This window comes from Ciona robusta, chromosome 1 (genome assembly GCF_009617815.1).
Source record: "Ciona robusta chromosome 1, ASM961781v2".
In the NCBI taxonomy this organism is placed as follows: Eukaryota; Metazoa; Chordata; class Ascidiacea; order Phlebobranchia; family Cionidae; genus Ciona; species Ciona robusta.
In genome coordinates, this window is record NC_143235.1 from 1,308,248 (window position 1) to 1,327,996 (window position 19,749).

At 34.4% G+C, this 19,749-nt stretch overlaps 4 protein-coding genes across 6 annotated transcripts; 1 reads left to right on the top strand and 3 right to left on the bottom strand.

Moving 5' to 3' along the window:
- Positions 1-1,395: 1,395 nt before the first annotated feature.
- On the bottom strand, positions 1,396-19,713 carry LOC149741172 (solute carrier family 49 member 4-like). 2 transcript variants are annotated; one of them, XM_089875251.1, is made up of 14 exons: positions 17,676-19,713; positions 17,477-17,531; positions 17,042-17,173; positions 16,624-16,731; positions 16,111-16,177; positions 15,277-15,416; positions 14,848-14,941; positions 14,502-14,637; positions 5,253-5,381; positions 4,532-4,599; positions 4,166-4,299; positions 3,304-3,483; positions 2,551-2,681; positions 1,396-2,406 (listed from the first exon to the last, which is right to left on the bottom strand). In XM_089875251.1, exons 1-13 carry the CDS (start codon positions 17,691-17,693, stop codon positions 2,560-2,562), a joined length of 1,383 nt encoding a protein of 460 aa, XP_089731377.1. In that variant the 5' UTR covers positions 17,694-19,713; the 3' UTR covers positions 1,396-2,406; positions 2,551-2,559. The 2 variants fall into 2 exon arrangements, with proteins under 2 accessions (XP_089731377.1, XP_089731384.1); XM_089875258.1 differs by lacking the exon at positions 16,624-16,731.
- Positions 5,850-8,098, bottom strand: LOC149741173 (zinc finger BED domain-containing protein 4-like). The gene has a single exon (XM_089875209.1). The coding sequence runs from the start codon at positions 7,944-7,946 to the stop codon at positions 6,033-6,035; it is 1,914 nt and encodes a 637-aa protein (XP_089731335.1). The 5' UTR covers positions 7,947-8,098; the 3' UTR covers positions 5,850-6,032.
- Positions 8,555-11,550, top strand: LOC149741174 (uncharacterized). Its single transcript, XM_089875299.1, has 4 exons — positions 8,555-10,349; positions 10,526-10,635; positions 10,985-11,151; positions 11,210-11,550. The coding sequence occupies exons 1-4, from the start codon at positions 9,621-9,623 to the stop codon at positions 11,422-11,424; spliced, it is 1,221 nt and encodes a 406-aa protein (XP_089731425.1). The 5' UTR covers positions 8,555-9,620; the 3' UTR covers positions 11,425-11,550.
- LOC149741175 (myosin heavy chain kinase B-like) lies at positions 11,543-13,798 on the bottom strand. Of its 2 annotated transcripts, none has more exons than XM_089875278.1 (2): positions 13,140-13,798; positions 11,543-12,944 (listed from the first exon to the last, which is right to left on the bottom strand). In XM_089875278.1, the coding sequence occupies exons 1-2, from the start codon at positions 13,201-13,203 to the stop codon at positions 11,923-11,925; spliced, it is 1,086 nt and encodes a 361-aa protein (XP_089731404.1). In that variant the 5' UTR covers positions 13,204-13,798; the 3' UTR covers positions 11,543-11,922. The 2 variants fall into 2 exon arrangements, with proteins under 2 accessions (XP_089731404.1, XP_089731397.1); XM_089875271.1 differs by having other exon boundaries at positions 13,128-13,798.
- Positions 19,714-19,749: the final 36 nt, after the last annotated feature.

The window sequence follows — 19,749 nt, forward strand, 5'->3', positions numbered from 1 at the left end:
TAGAGTGGAGAAATATGGGACACATTTAGCACATAATATCTAAATATCCTGATCGTGTTTTAAACAATTAACAACGGTCTGTGGGAGTCGTAAGGATATGTTTTATATATCTTTGATTGTTATTTGTTTACTACTAAATGGGACGAGAAAATAGAGTTAAAAGGTGTCCCATCTTCCCCCACCCCACTGTATATATTGTTTCACAAGAACAAAACGATGAGTTATGTTAGCGGCAAAACAATAGTCGTTAAAACATGTTGAAGTAAAAACATCGTTCTAAAACTTTAGCAGGGCTCCATTTGCTGTCCGGGTACCTATTAAAATACTAATAGACTATATAGTAGGATGGGGGAAGATGGGACACTTTTTCATTCTATTTTTCGCCTATTTGGTAAACAAAGAACATTTAAACAATTGTACACCGCATCCTCGCAACTTCGATAGACCGTTGTTTATTATTTAAAATTTGATCAGGATATTTGGATATAATGTGCTATAGTTGTCCCATCTTCCCCCAACCTACTATATAGTTATATATGTAATTAATTTGACGTACCGAAAGATGTTAGCCCAGCAGTGGTAAAAAGGCAGAATCTGCCGTCTGATGCTCAAAGTAATCATGACTGATGTATTCACATTTACAACTTCCAGAGATCTTGTTGTGTTAAGTTGCCTCTAAACTTCAAAATACTCAAGTTTTGGGCAAAGATATTTACTCCTCGCTGCTATAGGTTTGAGTTACAACTTATTTTTTTCAATATGTAACTAGAACTATATACGTTTATTCAACATATGAATATATTACATCATCTATAGGTAAACATTATACTTATTTCCGGCGGCACAGAGGATATGAGTTGGTCTTTATATATGTCTGTATATATGGTTAGCCATTCGACATTATATATACCACTATTGTCGACACAATATGTGACCTTCCGTAAGGTAGTCGTCAGACACCAAGGCGGAGTGGTTAGGGCGCTTGCCTCTTACCCAGAGGTAATGGGATCAAGGCTCGACACACACGAAATTAGGGCCCCACTATAATACCCGATAGAAAACTAACCACATATAAATTGTTGTTACGTCGCAAAATAAGCTTCGCCGTCGTAACCCAATAACATGACAACGTACGTGGTAATTTAAACATTTAAATAAGCTTGTAAAACGGGGGGGTTTTACAGTAAAAAGGGAGGGGTTTAAGCCAAAATTTTTTTTGCGCAAATTAGAACCTCCCTTTAACCACGTCTATTTGCGCCAATAGTGAGACCTATATGTAACAGTTTGAGTTGAATTGTTTTACGGGTCACCAGATGTAGTGATAAAGAAAGGGGGCTACGTACAAGCCTTGCAGGGAAGGGCTTCTATATCTTAAAAGGCCACTGACAAAAATACTTTTATATTGTTAATTTCCGTTTTATTTAAATAATTTCAGAGTAAACAAGTTCAGAAAAAAACAAAATCACAAATCAACAGGAGGTTATGGTAGAACAACAGTCGTTATGAAATGCTACAACGTAGTTAAAAATGCATACAGTGCCAGATAAAATACATATGTGTGAGGTTCTGGTACATATAAAAAATATACTAATGCATGTTTAATATAAGTTAAAGTGAAAACGTGTTTATTGCAATATATATGTATACAGCAGTGGCCCAAATCGCAAGCCATAGTCCAATAAATATAAATAGTGGCCACTAATGTTCTTTGGGCGTTAAAGAGTTATTTGGACAGAATATAGTTTACAGTACATGCTGAATTACAAACTACAAACAAACAATTAAGCCACATATAATAATGGTAATAAATAAATAAAATAGTTTGGATAACATTGGTTTACATGTATGCAAGGAAGAAAATCACAAAAGGAAATTTTTACGAAATGAAAAAAATGAAATATTTTTAATAAATGAAACGCAATAATGCTGCAGGAACTTGGAATGTGGGTTACTGCACTTTAAAATTGTCTAAAACTTAAAAAGTCAACACAAGAAAAAGCCTAGGATGTTATTAATACTGTAATTTGAATATAGACTTATAATGGGACACAAAAATAACAAAAAAAAGAAAATTTATGAAATTTTTAATGTAAAAGACAGTGGACACCAATTATTTGAAAATCAAATGTAACATGTATATACACATACAGTCGAAGAAATTTAAGTTTTGAAATTACAGAATCAGTTTAAATAAATAGGTGATGAGTTTCATTATGATATTGTTACGTGTTACAAATATAAAAAGGCCAACATCTTGCTATTGGAGACACCTTTATTTATTGGCTGCAACAAAGAGGTATAAAATAGGTTGGGGTAAGATGGTCCATGTTTCCATTCTTGTTAACCATTCCATTTGGTAGTAAACAAAGAACATTCAAAGAATTAAGTAACCGTATCCTCTCGAGTCTAAAAAAGCGTTGTTAAATGTTAAAAACACAATAATAAAATATGGAATATTATGTGATTAGAAAAAATGGGATATTATGTGATTGGGAAATATGGGATATTATGTGTTCAGGAAATATGGGAAATTATGTGCAACCATCTTACCCCACAGTGTTAGGTGCTAGCATTATTCTCATCCAGTTCCAACCGTGGTGTTGAATGAGGTATAGTGAAATATAGTAGAGGTAACGCAGCACCAATGAACCCAAGCAACATATAAAGGGAAACTTTCTGATCTGTAATGAAAAAGTACTTGTTAAAGTAACTAAAGTGTTTTTATTCTATTGTTAGAATGAAAGATAGTTTACCCGGCGCTTCAACCCAGTGGTAACTAATGGGTTGTCCAAATTATCAGCCATACATAAAAAATGAAAAAATCCCCCCAAAAAATAATCACCTACAAAGTAACATACATGGCAACACGTAAGCTGGCACGAGGTGTTAAACCCGTGTGATAACGACTGTCGTTTTCCGGCCACGCGAGGATAAAGTAAGTTACATTCATTCATTTATTCAAAGCTACAATACCATGTAAGATGGATTAGATTTAAACAGTTATTTAATTTTATAGCACTACCAGTATTTACATTATATGGCATAACCAGTAATTTCATTATATAAACTATAAATATAGAATACAGAGTGCATATTATAGGGTTTTCCAGATAAAATACAGCCATGAATAAACATAATATACATTGATTGTCAGCTGGTTGTTTAGATTTCGTGTCATCAAATGTTCTTTTTACTATATCAAATCAATAAACATAAAAATATGACACTTGTAACAAATTGTATAGTTTTAGAAAGTTCGATAAAACATGCAATCTACACTAATATGCCATAAGGTTTACTCACCTGATACAAGGTTGAGACTTGAGAAGAAAATCACATTAACGACCATAGTAAACCACATCAGTATATAATTGCTTGTCCCTTCACTAACAGGGAAGGCAGTTTCTGCAGCTATCTCCATTGCTATTGGTTGCACAGCAAATATAAGAGTGCCTAAGATTAGAACACTAGCCCATAAACCACCTGAAACAAAAAAAAACATTTTATTTTCGATCAGGACTTATATATGAATGAATGTAACTTACTTTATCCTCGCGTGGCCGGAAAACGACAGTCGTTATCACACGGGTTTAACACCTCATGCCAGCTTACGAGTTACCTTGTATGTTACTTTGTGGGTAATTATTTTTTTATTGCATTTTTTCAATTTTTTTTATGTATGGCTGATAATTTGGACAACCCATTAGTGACCACTGGGTTGGAGCAATTGCCGTTAAGTGTCTTGCCCAAAGACACATATGCCCACAATGGTAGCAGCGACGAGCCTTGAACCCATTATCTAATGGTTACAGACAGGCGCACTAACCACTACGCCGGACATATATTTATTAATAATGAGTAGGTTAGAGTGCTTAGGTTAGTTTTAAGGTATCATGGCTATCATATGTTTTTTGAATGAAAGTCAGCTTTTACTGTGATGTTAAAATGTTTATACAAACTGTTATGCCTATATAAACAAGCAGAGCCAAAGTGTATTGCAAAATTTATCAATGAGATTCCTTTGTTTTCTTTTTGATTTGGGTGTAACTGTATGTTTACAATGTCACCCAGATTTTTTAACATTTTACATTAATGTTTGGTTTACAGATTCTGGTATCAAATCATGCAAATCACACCAATGGAATTCAAAATAAAACAAACCAACCAATTGTAAAGCAAAATGGAGAAGTATCAATCCAGCCCATTGTCATTATGACCAAATAAAGAGCAGCAACAAAGGATAATATGATTGTAACAATAAGCATTATCGACATGTATCTCTTCATGCGGTCTGCTAACCTGAGAAAAAGGGAATTTTAAACATGATTGTGTCTCGCATGGCAGGGTAACAACAGTGGTTTTAACACAGGTATTTTATGTTATACACCTTGTGCCAATTACAAGTTAACAATTATGTAACTTTGTGGGTTATTTTCAATGTTTTTATTAATATACTAGTCAGTTAAACATATAATACAATATACTAAGCTTATATTTACAAAAACAAAAACAGTAAAAACTCTTATCTTACCAGCTATAAGCTATTCCAACCACTGTGCCAAGCACCCCAGTAATGGCTCCTATCATCCCAATTACTTTCTGCAACATTATCATGTTTAGTTGGTTATTTGACAAAATCACATAAAACCATTAAAACCACTTTGTTAGGGTTAAACATTCTACCAATAAAATTTTTGATTCTGAAATTTTTATCTAGAAATATGCTTTGTGACAGAATATCATACACAACCAAATGATGCTTTAATCTCTCTGTTGCAATCATGGAAAAGTATTTGAGATTTGTTGTGTTTCATATTTAGTTTGCATGCAGGCTCCTCGGATGCTGGGGCAAGCGTTATAACAATATGTACTGTTGTTTTGTGACAGAATATCATACACAAACAAGCAATGCTTTTATCTCAGTTATGTTGCAATTGTGGAAAAGAACTAGAAAGGTTTGTGTATCATATTTAGTTTGTTATCATACATAGCTCATAAACAAGGCTTAATTGGTATAGTGCTTGAATATTAGTCTTATAAAATTTTTTTTGTCACTGACATAACATAGTGATTTAACTAGTAGTTTGCATGCAGGTTATCATACATAGTTACATAGGCAAGCCTTGATACTTAACTGGTATAGTTCTGAGATGTTAGTCTTAAAAAAATAAGTTTTCTTCGAAATGAAACATAGTGATTTAATTGGTCTATTGTATTTTAAATTATAAGTTTTTATTTTAAAATCAAACTACCTGTGATGCTCTATCAGTGTAAAGCAGAGGCATGATTCCAATCCAAGCATAGAATGATCCAACAACCATGGAAAACACAACAACATTCACCCAATATGTACGTTTTCTCAACAACTTCTTTAGCCCATCCTAAATAAAAAAATTCGTAAAATAGGATTTCTAAAATTTTTTTCTTTACTTGTTCAACCATTTTAATATATATTTAACGAATATCAGAGGCTTGTATATGTATGAACAAAATTTATAAGTTGATGCTGCTAACGTTCTTAGCCTATGGGTCCCTAGGAAAATTATACGTCTAAAAAATTATACGTCTGAAAATAACACAAATTTAAAGACGTGATATTTAAACTCCAAAGCTGGCATGAGAGGTAGTTTAAGTAATAAACCTTTTTGTTATACCTTCCACCACAGTAGGACATTTTTTTATTTGAATATGTTAGATAAACTGTTTACCTTTGGGTAACTTTTCTTTTCTTTTAAAATAAACTAACTCTGCTGGAGTGATAGACCTCACCCAGACAGAATAAACTAACTTCTTATGTCAAACCAACATTTTTATATATTAGATACCTTCTTTGAAACCGACACACCATATGAATGCTCACAATGGACCATATATATATTTTCCTGCTGTTTTAATAATTACTAAATAATACAGAAAGAAAGCGAGCAAAATCAATATGCAACAATGGAAATCATGTACACATGGATAAAAAAACAACATATTGTTTTTCTTAAATGTAAAACAAAATTCACATTGAAACAGACTGCTTTACTTCAATATACATAGTTCAATTTGCGAATATTTGTGTGCAAAAATGTTAGGATTTCAACTTGATTGGGTTTTAGTTCTTTTTCTAATGGAGACATGACTACCTTGGTGGGGTTAAATAACCTATGTGAGGTCACACTTGTTGCTGGGCATGACAAATGTGTCATAGCAAGGGCAAATAGTGTTGGGCAGTCAAAACGATATGTCTCCCAATACTGAAGTGGGTTTTTACTTCGTTTTACAGGCGGACTTAAAACGTAATTACGAATGTCAACTTTCAGTTTTTCGAGAGGTTTTTGTTCCTCTGAAGTCTCGTCATCACTATCGCTGTTGGTGGAATCAAATATGAGACTGAAGTTAAATCCTGCAGGCTCTTTCGGACGTACTTTCTCTTTTTCCAATTGTGGTGCTTCTACTGCTTGGCTTTCTTCGAACAGCTTGTTGCATCTTTGTTCCAAAAGTTTTTCAAGATAAATCTGTTCAACTTCATCCAAAGCCCATGAAGTTTTCAACCTTGGATCCAAAACTGCTGCAAGGGCACATGTGTTGTATATCCCCACTGATTGAAAATATGCAGTTTCTGGTTGAGAAACATCTGCTGTTGGTTTTTTAAACCGAAGTTCAATCTGTTCCTTCAGATCAGTAACAAATTTGCCGATACCAAATAATTCCCCATTCCCCATGTCTTCTAATAGCTTCGCAAGTTTCTTTTGTAGACCACAAGATATTGGTAGGATGTGTGAAATGTTCGCATCGCTTCCCGTCAGCTCTTTAACTGCTACTTCAAACATTTCTAAAACGACGACAACCGATTTGAGAAGTTTCCATTCCGTCGCACCTAATGTCCCACACAAACCTTCATTTAATGAAAGATGGTTGATGCCTTCTTTCTGTTCCACAACACGAGTTAACATTTTAAAAGTTGAACTCCACCACGTTGGATCATCGTGCACCAAGTTTTGTTTCTTCAAATTATGTTGTTCTTGATATTCTTTCAATTTCTGACAATCTTTTGGCGATTGTTGAAAATGATCGACCACAGCTCGAGCTTTAACTACAACGTCATTAACACTTTGCTGGCCTTCTTGTAGAGAATGCAGCACGATTTGATTTAGAGCATGTTCCATGCACTTTATGTTGTCAATTTCCCCCAATTTTAGAGCGTTAACAATTTGCGGACTGTCATCGGAAACAATGAAGTGAAACTTTGTGTTCCAGTCTTTTTCATGCCACGCTACTTCTTGGCATATTCTGTTGTGAGTGATTGATGTATTGAATTCTTTACATGCAAGAATATAAGACACATGCTCAAGTGAGCCTCTGGACCACATAATCATATGCGCTGTTATACACAAGTACGTGTTGTTTTCTGGACTTGACCAAATGTTGAGCGTGGCCGAAACTGGCCCGGCAGCATTTTTTATGGAATGTTGCACTTTTTGCTTCACGCTGGAATAAATATCCGGTAAAATTGTTCTGGTTATATATTTATCACTTGGCACGACATAACTAGGTTGAAGTTCGTTTAATAATCTTCTAAATCCTTCATTTTCAACCATGGATATTGGCAGAAAGTCAATCGCGATCATTTCGCAAATCAACTTAGTAATTTTGTGTGTAGCTGTGTGACTCGTATCAAAATGGCAGCGTTTTTCTGGCGTTTCTATGGTTTCTTCTGCTGTTGACGCTGTGTGAGTTATTGAATGTTTATTTGTTGGTGCTGAGAATTGTTGGAGATTGATCTTGTGAATAAATCTGACATGTTTTAGCATGGAGGTAGTGGAATAATTCGAGACGCATTTACCGCGGCTAATATGCTTGCTGCAGATAGTGCATATGCATTTTGAACTGTCGTTGCGGCTGACTTTAAAGTAATTCCATACCTCAGAATACCTTCTTGAATTCGATGATCGCTTCATGCTTTTACTGTACTTTTAATTATTGCAAAACGCCAGGAAAATAACTTTTAGCAAAACATATTCGCCTGTTTTCTTTATTCGAAAATAACATGACAGTAAGCTCTTTTCGTAACACCTTAAATAACTTTTTTTTGCGTTCTCTCCACTTTCTTTTACCCTTTTTCCCATCGAAACAAACGAGTATGGTGGCCTATGAGTGCCACCCTAATAAATAAATAAAATAAGAATATTACGATAAAAAAAAACGATAAGTAAAATGAAAGCGAAAAGTAAAATGAAATTAAAAAGTAAAATGAAATTAAAAAGTAAAATGAAATTGAAAAGTAAAATGAAATTGAAAAGTAAAATGAAAACGAAAAGTAAATTGAAAACGAAAAGTAAAATGAAAACAAAAAGTAAAATGAAAACGAAAAGTAAATAAATGAAACGTAAAATGAAAGCAAAAAGTAAAATGAAAACAAAAAGTAAAATGAAAGCGAAAAGTAAAATGAAAACGAAAAGTAAAATGAAAACGAAAAGTAAAATGAAAACGAAAAGTAAAATGAAAACAAAAAGTAAAATGAAAACGAAAAGTAAAATGAAAACGAAAAGTAAAATGAAAACGAAAAGTAAAATGAAAACGAAAAGTAAAATGAAAACGAAAAGTAAAATGAAAACGAAAAGTAAAATGAAAACGAAAAGTAAAATGAAAACAAAAAGTAAAATGAAAACGAAAAGTAAAATGAAAACGAAAAGTAAAATGAAAACGAAAAGTAAAATGAAAACGAAAAGTAAAATGAAAACGAAAAGTAAAATGAAAACGAAAAGTAAAATGAAAACGAAAAGTAAAATGAAAACGAAAAGTAAAATGAAAAACTTCACGTGGCCGAGACGTGCCAGTGCCAACATAGAAATCTTAAAAATTCTATCAAAATTACTTTTTATTTACTCTGATTTCTATGGAATGTCTTCTTTCATTTTAAACCTTCGTACTTGTTGCTTTAACGTACCGGTAGTTGTTTATTTATTCCTTGTTATTAGCCAAATCAACCCAACAATGTTGTTGCAATTTGTCATAACTTTTAAATCTAACCAAACATTCGTTATGCGTAGGCCTAATATTAGGAGTAGAACCATAGTAGGCTATCCTAAACAAGTAGTAATATAGGTCAACGCTTTGTTAATTTTTATTAGGTGAATTTTTGGTCTTGGGTGAACAAGTAGATATACCAGCCTCAAAAGCCTCATGTAAACAATAGTTCGGATCAGGTACTAAAGTGGATATCATTGCTTCGCAGATGGCCGACTAGTATACTAAACTATTACGCTTTATCTATGCAATGTACATTGTAGGTACTGGTATGGTACAAGACTACTAGACATAGCAGATTTAGATATAAAGAAATAATGTCAACTTGAGGTTATTGTATTTTCTATGTTTTGATATGGTTTATACTTAGATGTTAGACATAATAATGTAACATGGGCAGTATAGGCCCACTTAAAGACAGAAATATGGAACTAGGAAAATTTATACTAATCCGTAACCCACCCTGACAGCATTAGGTTTAAAACTACGGAATGCTCAGATTTTTACTATGCACTAACCCCTATGCAAAAATTTTAACCATTTAATAATATGTTACCACAGCACAGGCCTAGTAAACTTGTTAAGTGCCATTGCTGACATCAGTGATGGATTGGCAAAATGACGTTGTGTTGACTGGTGCATTGCAAAACTATGTGAGACAATCCATTAAAAGATTAGAAATACTTGATTTTGTAAAGCGTGACTTTCCTCAGTACCCATGGAGTCTAAGAACTCTTTGTCGAAGATTGAAATTTTTTAACATCACTTATATTGATCCAGCAATTGCAATAAATGATGTAAAGTCAGCAGTAACCAAAGAACTTGATGGACCTGGAAAGTGTTTAGGATATCGCGCCATGCATCAGAAAGTAAGGAAACAGCACCATATGAATGTACCTAGGGACCTAGTATATGCAATCATGGTGGAGTTAGATCCCGATGGGCTGGAAGCAAGAACACCAGGGAAGAAAAGGTTAAAAAAGGGTCATTTTAGTAGCAAAGGACCTGACTGGGTACATTCACTTGACGGCCACTGTAAACTAATGGGATTTCAAAAAAGTACTTTTCCACTAGCTGTGTATGGTTGCATAGACACTGCTAGCCGAAATCTGCTGTGGCTTAAAATTTGGACCGACAATTGTGACCCCAAATTAATTGCTCGTTGGTACTTTGATTATATTTATGAGACAAAATGTATTGCATCATATATGAGGCTTGACAAAGGTACAGAAACTGGTATCATGGCCACAATGCATGCATTTCTTCGAAAATCTCATATTGATGTTACTGATGCGAGTGATACTGTTATTTATGGAAAATCAACTTCAAATCAGGTATGTTGCTAACTTAACATTTTTTATTAATGCTTAAACATACCAGTGTCCGGTACTTAATATGATTTGGTGAAATCAGTTTCAATGTGAGCATAAAACATGGGGTGCAGTCTAAATATGTTTTTTTAACAGTAGTGGTTGACACTCTGTAATTAATACAATGGCTTTGTTTGTAGATTGAAAGATGGTGGAAAGAGTTACATGAACGCCTGGAAAAGTATTTTAAACGCCAATTAATGTCTTTGAAAGATCTGGGTCATTACAATCCTGACATAGCTTTAGACAGGTAACATGACGCAATTAAATTTTGCATTGCAATAGCCAATGTAGGATATTCATTGGAAAATGCAAGCATGCCCACTGTCGAGTTACAGGAGGTATTGCAGTGTATAATTCAGATGTTCCTGACTGTGTTAGTTTAACCCATTAATCCACTGGGTTCAGGCTATATTTGCTAATTGCTTTGCCCAAGGATACAAATGACTAAGCCACCAGTGGGTTTCTGACCCTACAACCTTTCGGTTGAATTCTGGCACAACAGACTATATGCAGCTGGACGATGTAAGTAATAACATTTATTTGCATTTACCCAAAGTAGAGCTTACAAAAACATTATTATTTATGTTTGTTAACAGAGATATACTTGCATTTGTGTATATACCAGTGCTGGAAAAGGAAATGAAAGTATTCGTGGATAACTGGAATACACATAGAATAAGATATCAAAGGGGTACATATCTTCCCAACGGCATTCCCAATCATATTTACAATTTTCCGGAAAACTATGGTCTTGAAAAATGTGGTAAATTATATTGTTATTCTTGCTCTGGTGTTCAGTACTAATAATAGTGATTCTCCAGGCCAGCATATAACTGATTCACAGCTAAAGGAAGTTTGTGAGGTTTCTGGAGTTCTGGATGTGAGAACCGACTTCCTATTGTCATCCCAGCGAAAGACTTTACAAGAATATATTCCTAACCCTCATCTCCTATCGGCAAATGAATGTACAGATGCTTACTTGTTTTTGAGAAGAAAGCTTGTTTCTCAGCTTACTAAAGAACCTGTTATACCATAAATATGTTTGTTTTTTTGTTTAAGTCTAAATACCAGAAAACTAAATTAAATTACCACTGATTTTATTTCCAGTTTTGCTGAAATTTTCTCGCAGAAAATATTCATTAAAAATGCAACAGTGAGCCACCATTTGTGTATTTATAATAAAACTACACTGTCATAAGGTAAAAAGAACATTAGTTGAAAAATGAAAGGAACAAGAGAAATTGTAAAAGGCAAATATGTACCGGGTACACAATATAACAAAATGTAGGTGTAGGAAATCTATAAAAGAAATACCATATTATAATAGATTATAAAAATATATGTACGGGTATGTTATCAAATAGTTAGATTTGTGCACCTGATTGTGAAAAGAAATTAGCTGGCTTATACGTAAAACTGAAATGCTTTATTACCGGTACCTCAAGCGTTTTGACAATTCGCCTGCTATGTATAATATTGATTTGCAAGCTTATTCTTTTTCAAGATTATTAATAGATCCTTAATTTATTGTTCACTACATCTTTAAATCCAAAGCTTCACAATAATCATTGCACTCGTGTTGTGCAACGAAGGTAGAGATTGCTCGCTGTGCTAGATTCCCTGCACAAAACAATAAAGTTCCATCTTCGTTTACATGTTTAATGGAAGCAATCTCTGGGTCAGTGTACACAGTAGTATCTCCTTGAATGTCGGTTAAAAGCAGCTGCTGGGAAGAATGCTGAAAGCTGAAATGTGCTAAACATACTGCTTTTTTACATGCTGTCGTTTCTTTGTTTCCACATACAGTACCATCATTCGATGTATATTTTGTAAATTTTCCATGTATATATTCTTCCAAGGTAACAAATGTGTCCTCTTCGCCGTCTGTAATTTTTCCGAAGTATATTTTAGTATATGTCGGTATATATCCAAATTTGCCTTTAGTCAGATTTTGTACTGCTTTGGCAAGTTGGGAAGTAAAATTTGCTGCAAGCATGTGCATTTGCACGATCTTGCGGGTATGGCCTTCAGGGGTTTGGTTTATTTCATTAAGTGTGTCCAATGTTTCTGGCAAGTATTGCTTTAACACCCAAGTACCAGGCAACAGCTTGGAAGAAGATTGCACCTTATATGCCTTTCTAAAGCCTCCTTGGCTAAAACTTTCCTTTTCGACCCGAATAATTTCCTCAATTTCAGTACTCCACATCATGTCAGAAATGTGAAACTGAGATAGTTTAATTTTTGTACTGGTAGCGTCCATAACGTTTCCTAATTTCATCATTTCTACAACCGATAAACTTTTGGGGATTGGGTGTTCCCTTTTCACACTAAATTCCACAGAAATTTGTTGCGGCTGAAGATGGTCAGTTTTTCTTCTTTTAATTTGGGGCAAAGAGCTTGATACCACAAGTTTAAACTTAGAATTTTCTTTACAAGCTAGTTCAGTTGTGTTAGCAATTGCTCTAATATGTACGACATTGAAGTTTGGTAATTGATCAAGTAAACAGCATGATGGACCTTGCTCCCCAGCTAAAATGTCACAGGTCATATCATCATCTTCAAAGGAAAAATGAGCATTACATGCCTTTTTTATGTTTTTAATGCTCAATTCATCAAACAGAAATGGAACAAACTCGCGAGCTCCTATTTTTAAATATTTTTGAGCCTTGCCTGATACTTCAGGGCTGCATCTTTGAATGGTAATGCATTTCCTATCTAAAATTTGCGAGTCATTCTTACCGGTAACCTTACGTTCAGGTTTCTTTGTTCTTTTTTGTTTCATCTCCTCTTTAAATTTGTTCCACATATCAGCCATTTTTGTTGATAATATCTTGTTTCAAAGCGCGTGCAAAGATTTAAAATGAAAGAAGACCTGCCATAGAAATACTACATGTAAGATTTTTGTGATGTCTATGTTGGCACTGGCACGTCTCGTCCACGTGAAGTTTTTCATTTTACTTTTCGCTTTCATTTTACTTTTCGTTTTCATTTTACTTCTCGTTTTCATTTTACTTTTCGTTTTCATTTTACTTTTCGTTTTCATTTTACTTTTCGTTTTCATTTTACTTTTCGTTTTCATTTAACTTTTCGTTTTCGTTTTACCTTTCGTTTTGAATTTACTTTTCGTTTCATTTTACGTTTCGTTTTCATTTTCATTTTCATTTTACGTTTCGTTTTCATTTTCATTTTACGTTTCGTTTTCATTTTCATTTTACTTTTCATTTTACTTTTCATTTTCATTTTACTTTTCAATTTCATTTTACTTTTCAATTTCATTTTACTTTTCAATTTCATTTTACTTTTTAATTTCATTTTACTTTTCGCTTTCATTTTACTTATCGTTTTTTTATCGTAATATTCTTATTTTTTTATTTATTAGGGTGGCACTCATAGGCCACCATAAACGAGAGAGGTTACGGGGAGCAAGTAGCTTATAATGCGCCAACATGAATCAAACTTTTAAAGCCCAATGTGTTTCTATTTTTACCGCAATTAAAGCACGTTTGAAACACTTATTTCTGGTAACACAGCTGCATGGCATAATTCAAATGTCTTTCACAAATTCCGGCCAGCAACACATATGATATAACTACTTTATTGTTGTCTTTCTTAACTTAAATATATACAGCAAATTTGTCAACAATTTGAACCAATCTTCAACTTGGTAGCCTATATACTTCATGCCTACTGAAGGTTACCACATATGTCATTTTGTGGGTGACTGTTTATAGTTTTGTTTTGGTACACAATAAAATATAAAAACAAAACTGTTTTAGATAAGAAAGTAATGTCTCTTAATTTGATAGTTTCTGATAAGATGTCATACTCGGGCACTCAGCTACCTGTACAGTCATGATGGATCAACACATTCATAGGCATTTGAAAAATAGGTGTTCTGTTTCATACACTTAACAGTTACCATGTGCGTTACTTACAGAGACAAATTCGCCCACGATGGTAGCAGCGACGAGCCTTGAACTCATAACCTCTAAGTTAGAGGCAGACGCGGCGTGGAATAAATTTGCGTATACCTGGTAGATTTACTCATACAATTGCCAACATGCTACTTTATATGTATGTTCATATAGAATACATTCATCTATTCACACTTACGAGGAAGTTTAATCTTTCAGCCGCTGCACTAGCACTAGGTGGGGATGGAGGTTTACTTGGGAAAAATGTCAACATCATAAAGAAAACGACAAATACAAACCCAAAGTTTATGTAGAGATAAGTTTTGATTTCCTTTCTGTACAAAAAAAAACAAAAACAAAAACTGCTGAATGTGTTTTTAAATATAGTAAATAAATATAATTAAATTTAAAACTAATGACCCTTTTTTGGTCACACATTTTCTAGCATTTGATCCTGAATATTTTGTTACAAGAATCGTCCAACTTTACAATCAATAGATAAGGGTCAGGTTCATGGATATGTTACAGTTAATGCAAACACTCACACCATAGCTTCAACATTACTTGTTCCATTTAAACCACTGTTGTTGTTTGGTTGTTCCACAAGATAAGGCCCCAACATGTAGCCTGTTGTACCACCTAATAAAGCAGGTATTTCGAAAGCGTATTTGTTTTAATAAGGCAGTGTAGGGCTTCTGTTCTATTACTGGACCTTTCAGACCTACCTGTTTAATCAGATAGCAATTAAGCTTATTCAAATCTGGGTCTAAGGTGTCTAGCAACTGTCGTAACAGAACAGCTAACTTGGGCAGCGTTCTGGATAAAGTTAAAACTACTGTGTGAATATTTGTAATAAAATTAAGTTACAATGGTTTTGTTATTTAAGCAATTCTAGAAGGAAAAGTGAGATTTAGTTGAGAGGTGCAGCAAAGAAAAAGGTTAAGAACCACCGTATTAAAATGTAATACACTTACCTAGATTCCCCAACATCATCATAGCACCAGTTGCGAACACTCTTTCGCTGGCAGGAAACCAAGTGTTTGAAATATAAGTGGGCGCCGATAAAACAGGACTTCCTCCTATGCCATTAAGGATTTGACCAGCATGAATAGCACTGTGGCAAATGTAGAAATGCTAAGATTAATTACAAATATAAGCACATATATAATAATGTTTTGAAAAAAAGTTTGAAAAACTAAATGTTGAAAATATATAGTTGGGCGGGGTAAGATGGAACATGTTTTCACTCCCATTTCTCGTCCCATTTGGTAGTAAACAAAAAATATTTACAGAAATATATAGCTGTATCATGACAACTTAAAAAAACGCGAGTAATTGTTAAAAACACAATTAAGAAAATGGAATTTGGGTGTTAACAGGATCTCATCTTACCCCACAGTAATATATCGATAGGTAAAAAATTGGAAACATGTTAAAAGTAACATTGGTGCAGTCATGATTTAACGATTTTACTACTTGCATTGCTGCAGCATTGAGCTGGTAATGATTAACCAATGTTGCAAAATGCTGACTAATAAACAATTGTCAATGGTAAGCAGTTAAACATACAATAACTCCAAAATAGGAATCTTTTCAAATCAAACAAGTTTACCAATATGTAACATAATAATTGGGAAAATGCCTGCTATAAGACAATTGTCAAAAGTAAGCACTAAGCAGCTGAAGATTATAAAGTAAAAAATGTGAATCTGTATCCACAATAACAATATCACAATATGAACCACATTGGTGCCATTAAGCAATGAAAATATGGAACATATCCTTACTGTTTAAATCGTCTTACTTACTATTTAAGCTGGTCAGTAGGTAAAGGAAGACATTTTATTCCACAGCCAAGAAAAACACAAAACATTCCTAAATAAAACAAATACAGAATTTTTAATATATAGTACACCAATAGCTACAATATTTATTTCACCAAAGCTACATAACTATATGTTGGAATGTTGTATTACATTAAAATGTGTAAGTGTAATGCCAGAAAATATTAGTTTATTAGTCATATACATGATTGTCTGTTTTTTTCAACATTCTTTTAAGGGTATTAAAAAAACTGCATTATATTGTAGACACAAATGATATACTGGACTTATAACACTATGTTCTGCAGTGTTTTAAGCGCTTGCCCAACTGTTGCATTTAAAATGCAATGATATGGTCAAAACAACATCCTTAAATACAGGCAGCCTAATGTATGAATTTTTCTGTTTATTTTTTTCGGCAGCTTAATATATATATATATATATACTTATTTTTTTAATAATTTTTTTTAACATTTGTATAATTTGTATTTATAATACCCGACAGGACTGCAACACGCATTCCGTATTTAACAAGCATCCACATATTAACTGGGATAAAACACATCACCCCGATGACACCCCAATCTGCCAGCAAATCAAAGTCATCTAGAATATAAACAAAAGAATATTTATGATTAACTTTGCTGTGGTATAAATTAATATTTTATTGGTTAAGCCTGATTGTAGGTATATGTACATTTGTCTTATCAAAATGACCGTTGTTTTTTTTTTTCATGCAAGAATAAATACAGGTGTCATACAATTAAGTGACTTAATCTAGGTTAACTGATATAAACTGTTAACTTTTTAAATATTTATCGCAGGTTTTCGGCTTCTGAGATACAAACCTAGGAATTAAGTAAGAGTTTGCCCATTACCCCAAAAAATACTGAATTAGACTTTAAAAATATCTCACGTTGGGTGAAGTTCAGGCTTGCTTCAACGGATTTAACGATTGGACTCCACATTGAACTTGCCCAAGTTTGAAGCAAGGAAAATAAAGCAAATTGAAGGAGAATGTACCATCTATACCAGTACAACTTCAATTCTACAAAAAGTTACAGAGGGGCATGAATTAGGCTGCTGTAAAAAGCAACAAGGAATTAAAATCTCTTTAAATATTTCACCTTTATAAGGTGTAGGACAGTATTTTTAATTACAACTATGTAGGTCACTGTTTTTGTGTGTGGATACCAGTTTTTAAATGGATATTATACAAGTTACCATAAAAGAAGTTGGTGGTCTTTGAACCCATTAAAGTACTTTCTGGTTGCAAAGCAAGTGTTCTAACCACAATGCTACATCAACAAAAATATAAGTGATTAGATTGCTACATTATAAAGATTAAAACCTTGAGATTTCTTGTTTATTAGAGGTTCCAAGTCAGAGTTGATCTCATTACGTTCCTGTTAAAGTAAAACATTAACAAAAATAAGGTATTTATTGTTACATAACTGTATTAGAGTTTTTGAAAATAAACAACATATATCTCAAATACACTAGTTGCTCAAAATTGCGTTTAAACATAGTATTTAACATGTAATACGTACTTGTTGGTTCTTATCCATAGATTCTTGTTACAAGGACGCCAAAATACACACTGCGCTGCCTAAACCAAATCTCGGTAAGCAAAATTACTTTTGTAACCGGGGAATAACCTATTGTGGGGGGCGGCTAAAGTTGAAGTTGTGGGTTCGCGCTCCGCAGCCTCGCGACGACGCTGTTCCATCCTGCCCCAGCGCACACGCTATCCGACTCCGCAACGCATTGCACACCGATGTAAGACAATTGTACGGCACGTCTCGTTTATTGTCCGGTGAAAGTGCGACATCGAGCTTAGAGACAAAGTGAGAACAGCAGGGTATTGCAAGCCCCGTACTGCCTCACAGTACAGGAAAGTGAAAGGTTTATATAACGAAAAACACGTGTAGCAAAACAATAAATCATTGGCATGTGGCAATTGCCTCGCCTGGCATACACACAACTGGGTAATTGTTTTATTATCACGATTAGAATGACGGGAAAGTAGATGTTACGAAAGCAGCGAAACTGCATTCCATTCCTGTCATGCTTTTGTTTTCGCTATATAACGTTGCTTTATATTCAATCTTTATGTATTAGTATTGAATTTAGCTATCTTTATATCATTAAATCTGTGCTAGAGCACAATCAACCGCTACAAATACGCCCACACCACACAGAATGGTTTCATATACGTCCGCAATCGCGAGTATTGTTCAATTGTTCCTCATCTTGAAATTGTTTTGTCGCTACTTGACATGTTCACGACGGTAGACTTGTTGCAAGATTCGCAACTTCTTGTGTTGAGCAGACTAGACTAGGCATCGATGAGGACATTTGATCAAATTTCGCTCACGCTTTCGCAGTGTCGTGCAGGGTATCAGTAGAGTATCAGTACTCGAGCAGCAGATTGTCTGAAAAACAAATTGGAGAGAAAGTACTAATGCCATAGAGATTGAATATTTAAATACAATAACGAGCGGGTAAGATAGGTAGAGATAAAACTGGGTTTTAAACGACAAATGGCTTCTGCAGTAACAAGCGAACAATTTACTGTAAGGTAGTGGTTCAGGTATAGGCAGCTGAATCCCTGTGAGTGTGCTAACTCACAATATGCATACAAATATAAGACCAAAGAAGAAATAGACATTCGGGCCATAACATTAATGAAACCCTGCGAGTGTATTAACTCACAATAAGCCTAAAAAATAGGTATAAGAGGGCATTTTGCCATCACTCGTTGGGGGAAAACATTATTTTACCCATCTCAACGGTTATGCTTGTTGGGGTCTTAGTCAGACTCACTTCAACAGTAATAAAGTATAAAGCACATATAACAACTCAACGGTTATGCTAGTTGGAGGTCTTTGTCGGACCCTACTTCAACAGTAATAAAGTATATAGTATTCGGGCCACATAGACTAGTAAAACCCTGTGAGTGGTCAGCTCACAATATGCATAAAGTATAGATAAACAGAAAAAGATTCACCGTTGACTGCAGGTGCCATCGGAAGGATTGTGTCCAGCGGTTCACCAACTGTGGGGGCGGCTAAAGTTGAAGTTGTGGGTTCGCGCTCCGCAGCCTCGCGACGACGCTGTTCCATCCTGCCCCAGCGCACACGCTATCCGACTCCGCAACGCATTGCACACCGATGTAAGACAATTGTACGGCACGTCTCGTTTATTGTCCGGTGAAAGTGCGACATCGAGCTTAGAGACAAAGTGAGAACAGCAGGGTATTGCAAGCCCCGTACTGCCTCACAGTACAGGAAAGTGAAAGGTTTATATAACGAAAAACACGTGTAGCAAAACAATAAATCATTGGCATGTGGCAATTGCCTCGCCTGGCATACACACAACTGGGTAATTGTTTTATTATCACGATTAGAATGACGGGAAAGTAGATGTTACGAAAGCAGCGAAACTGCATTCCATTCCTGTCATGCTTTTGTTTTCGCTATATAACGTTGCTTTATATTCAATCTTTATGTATTAGTATTGAATTTAGCTATCTTTATATCATTAAATCTGTGCTAGAGCACAATCAACCGCTACACTATATTACGCAAAAATTGTTTTTGATTAGTTTGAAATTGAACCGCA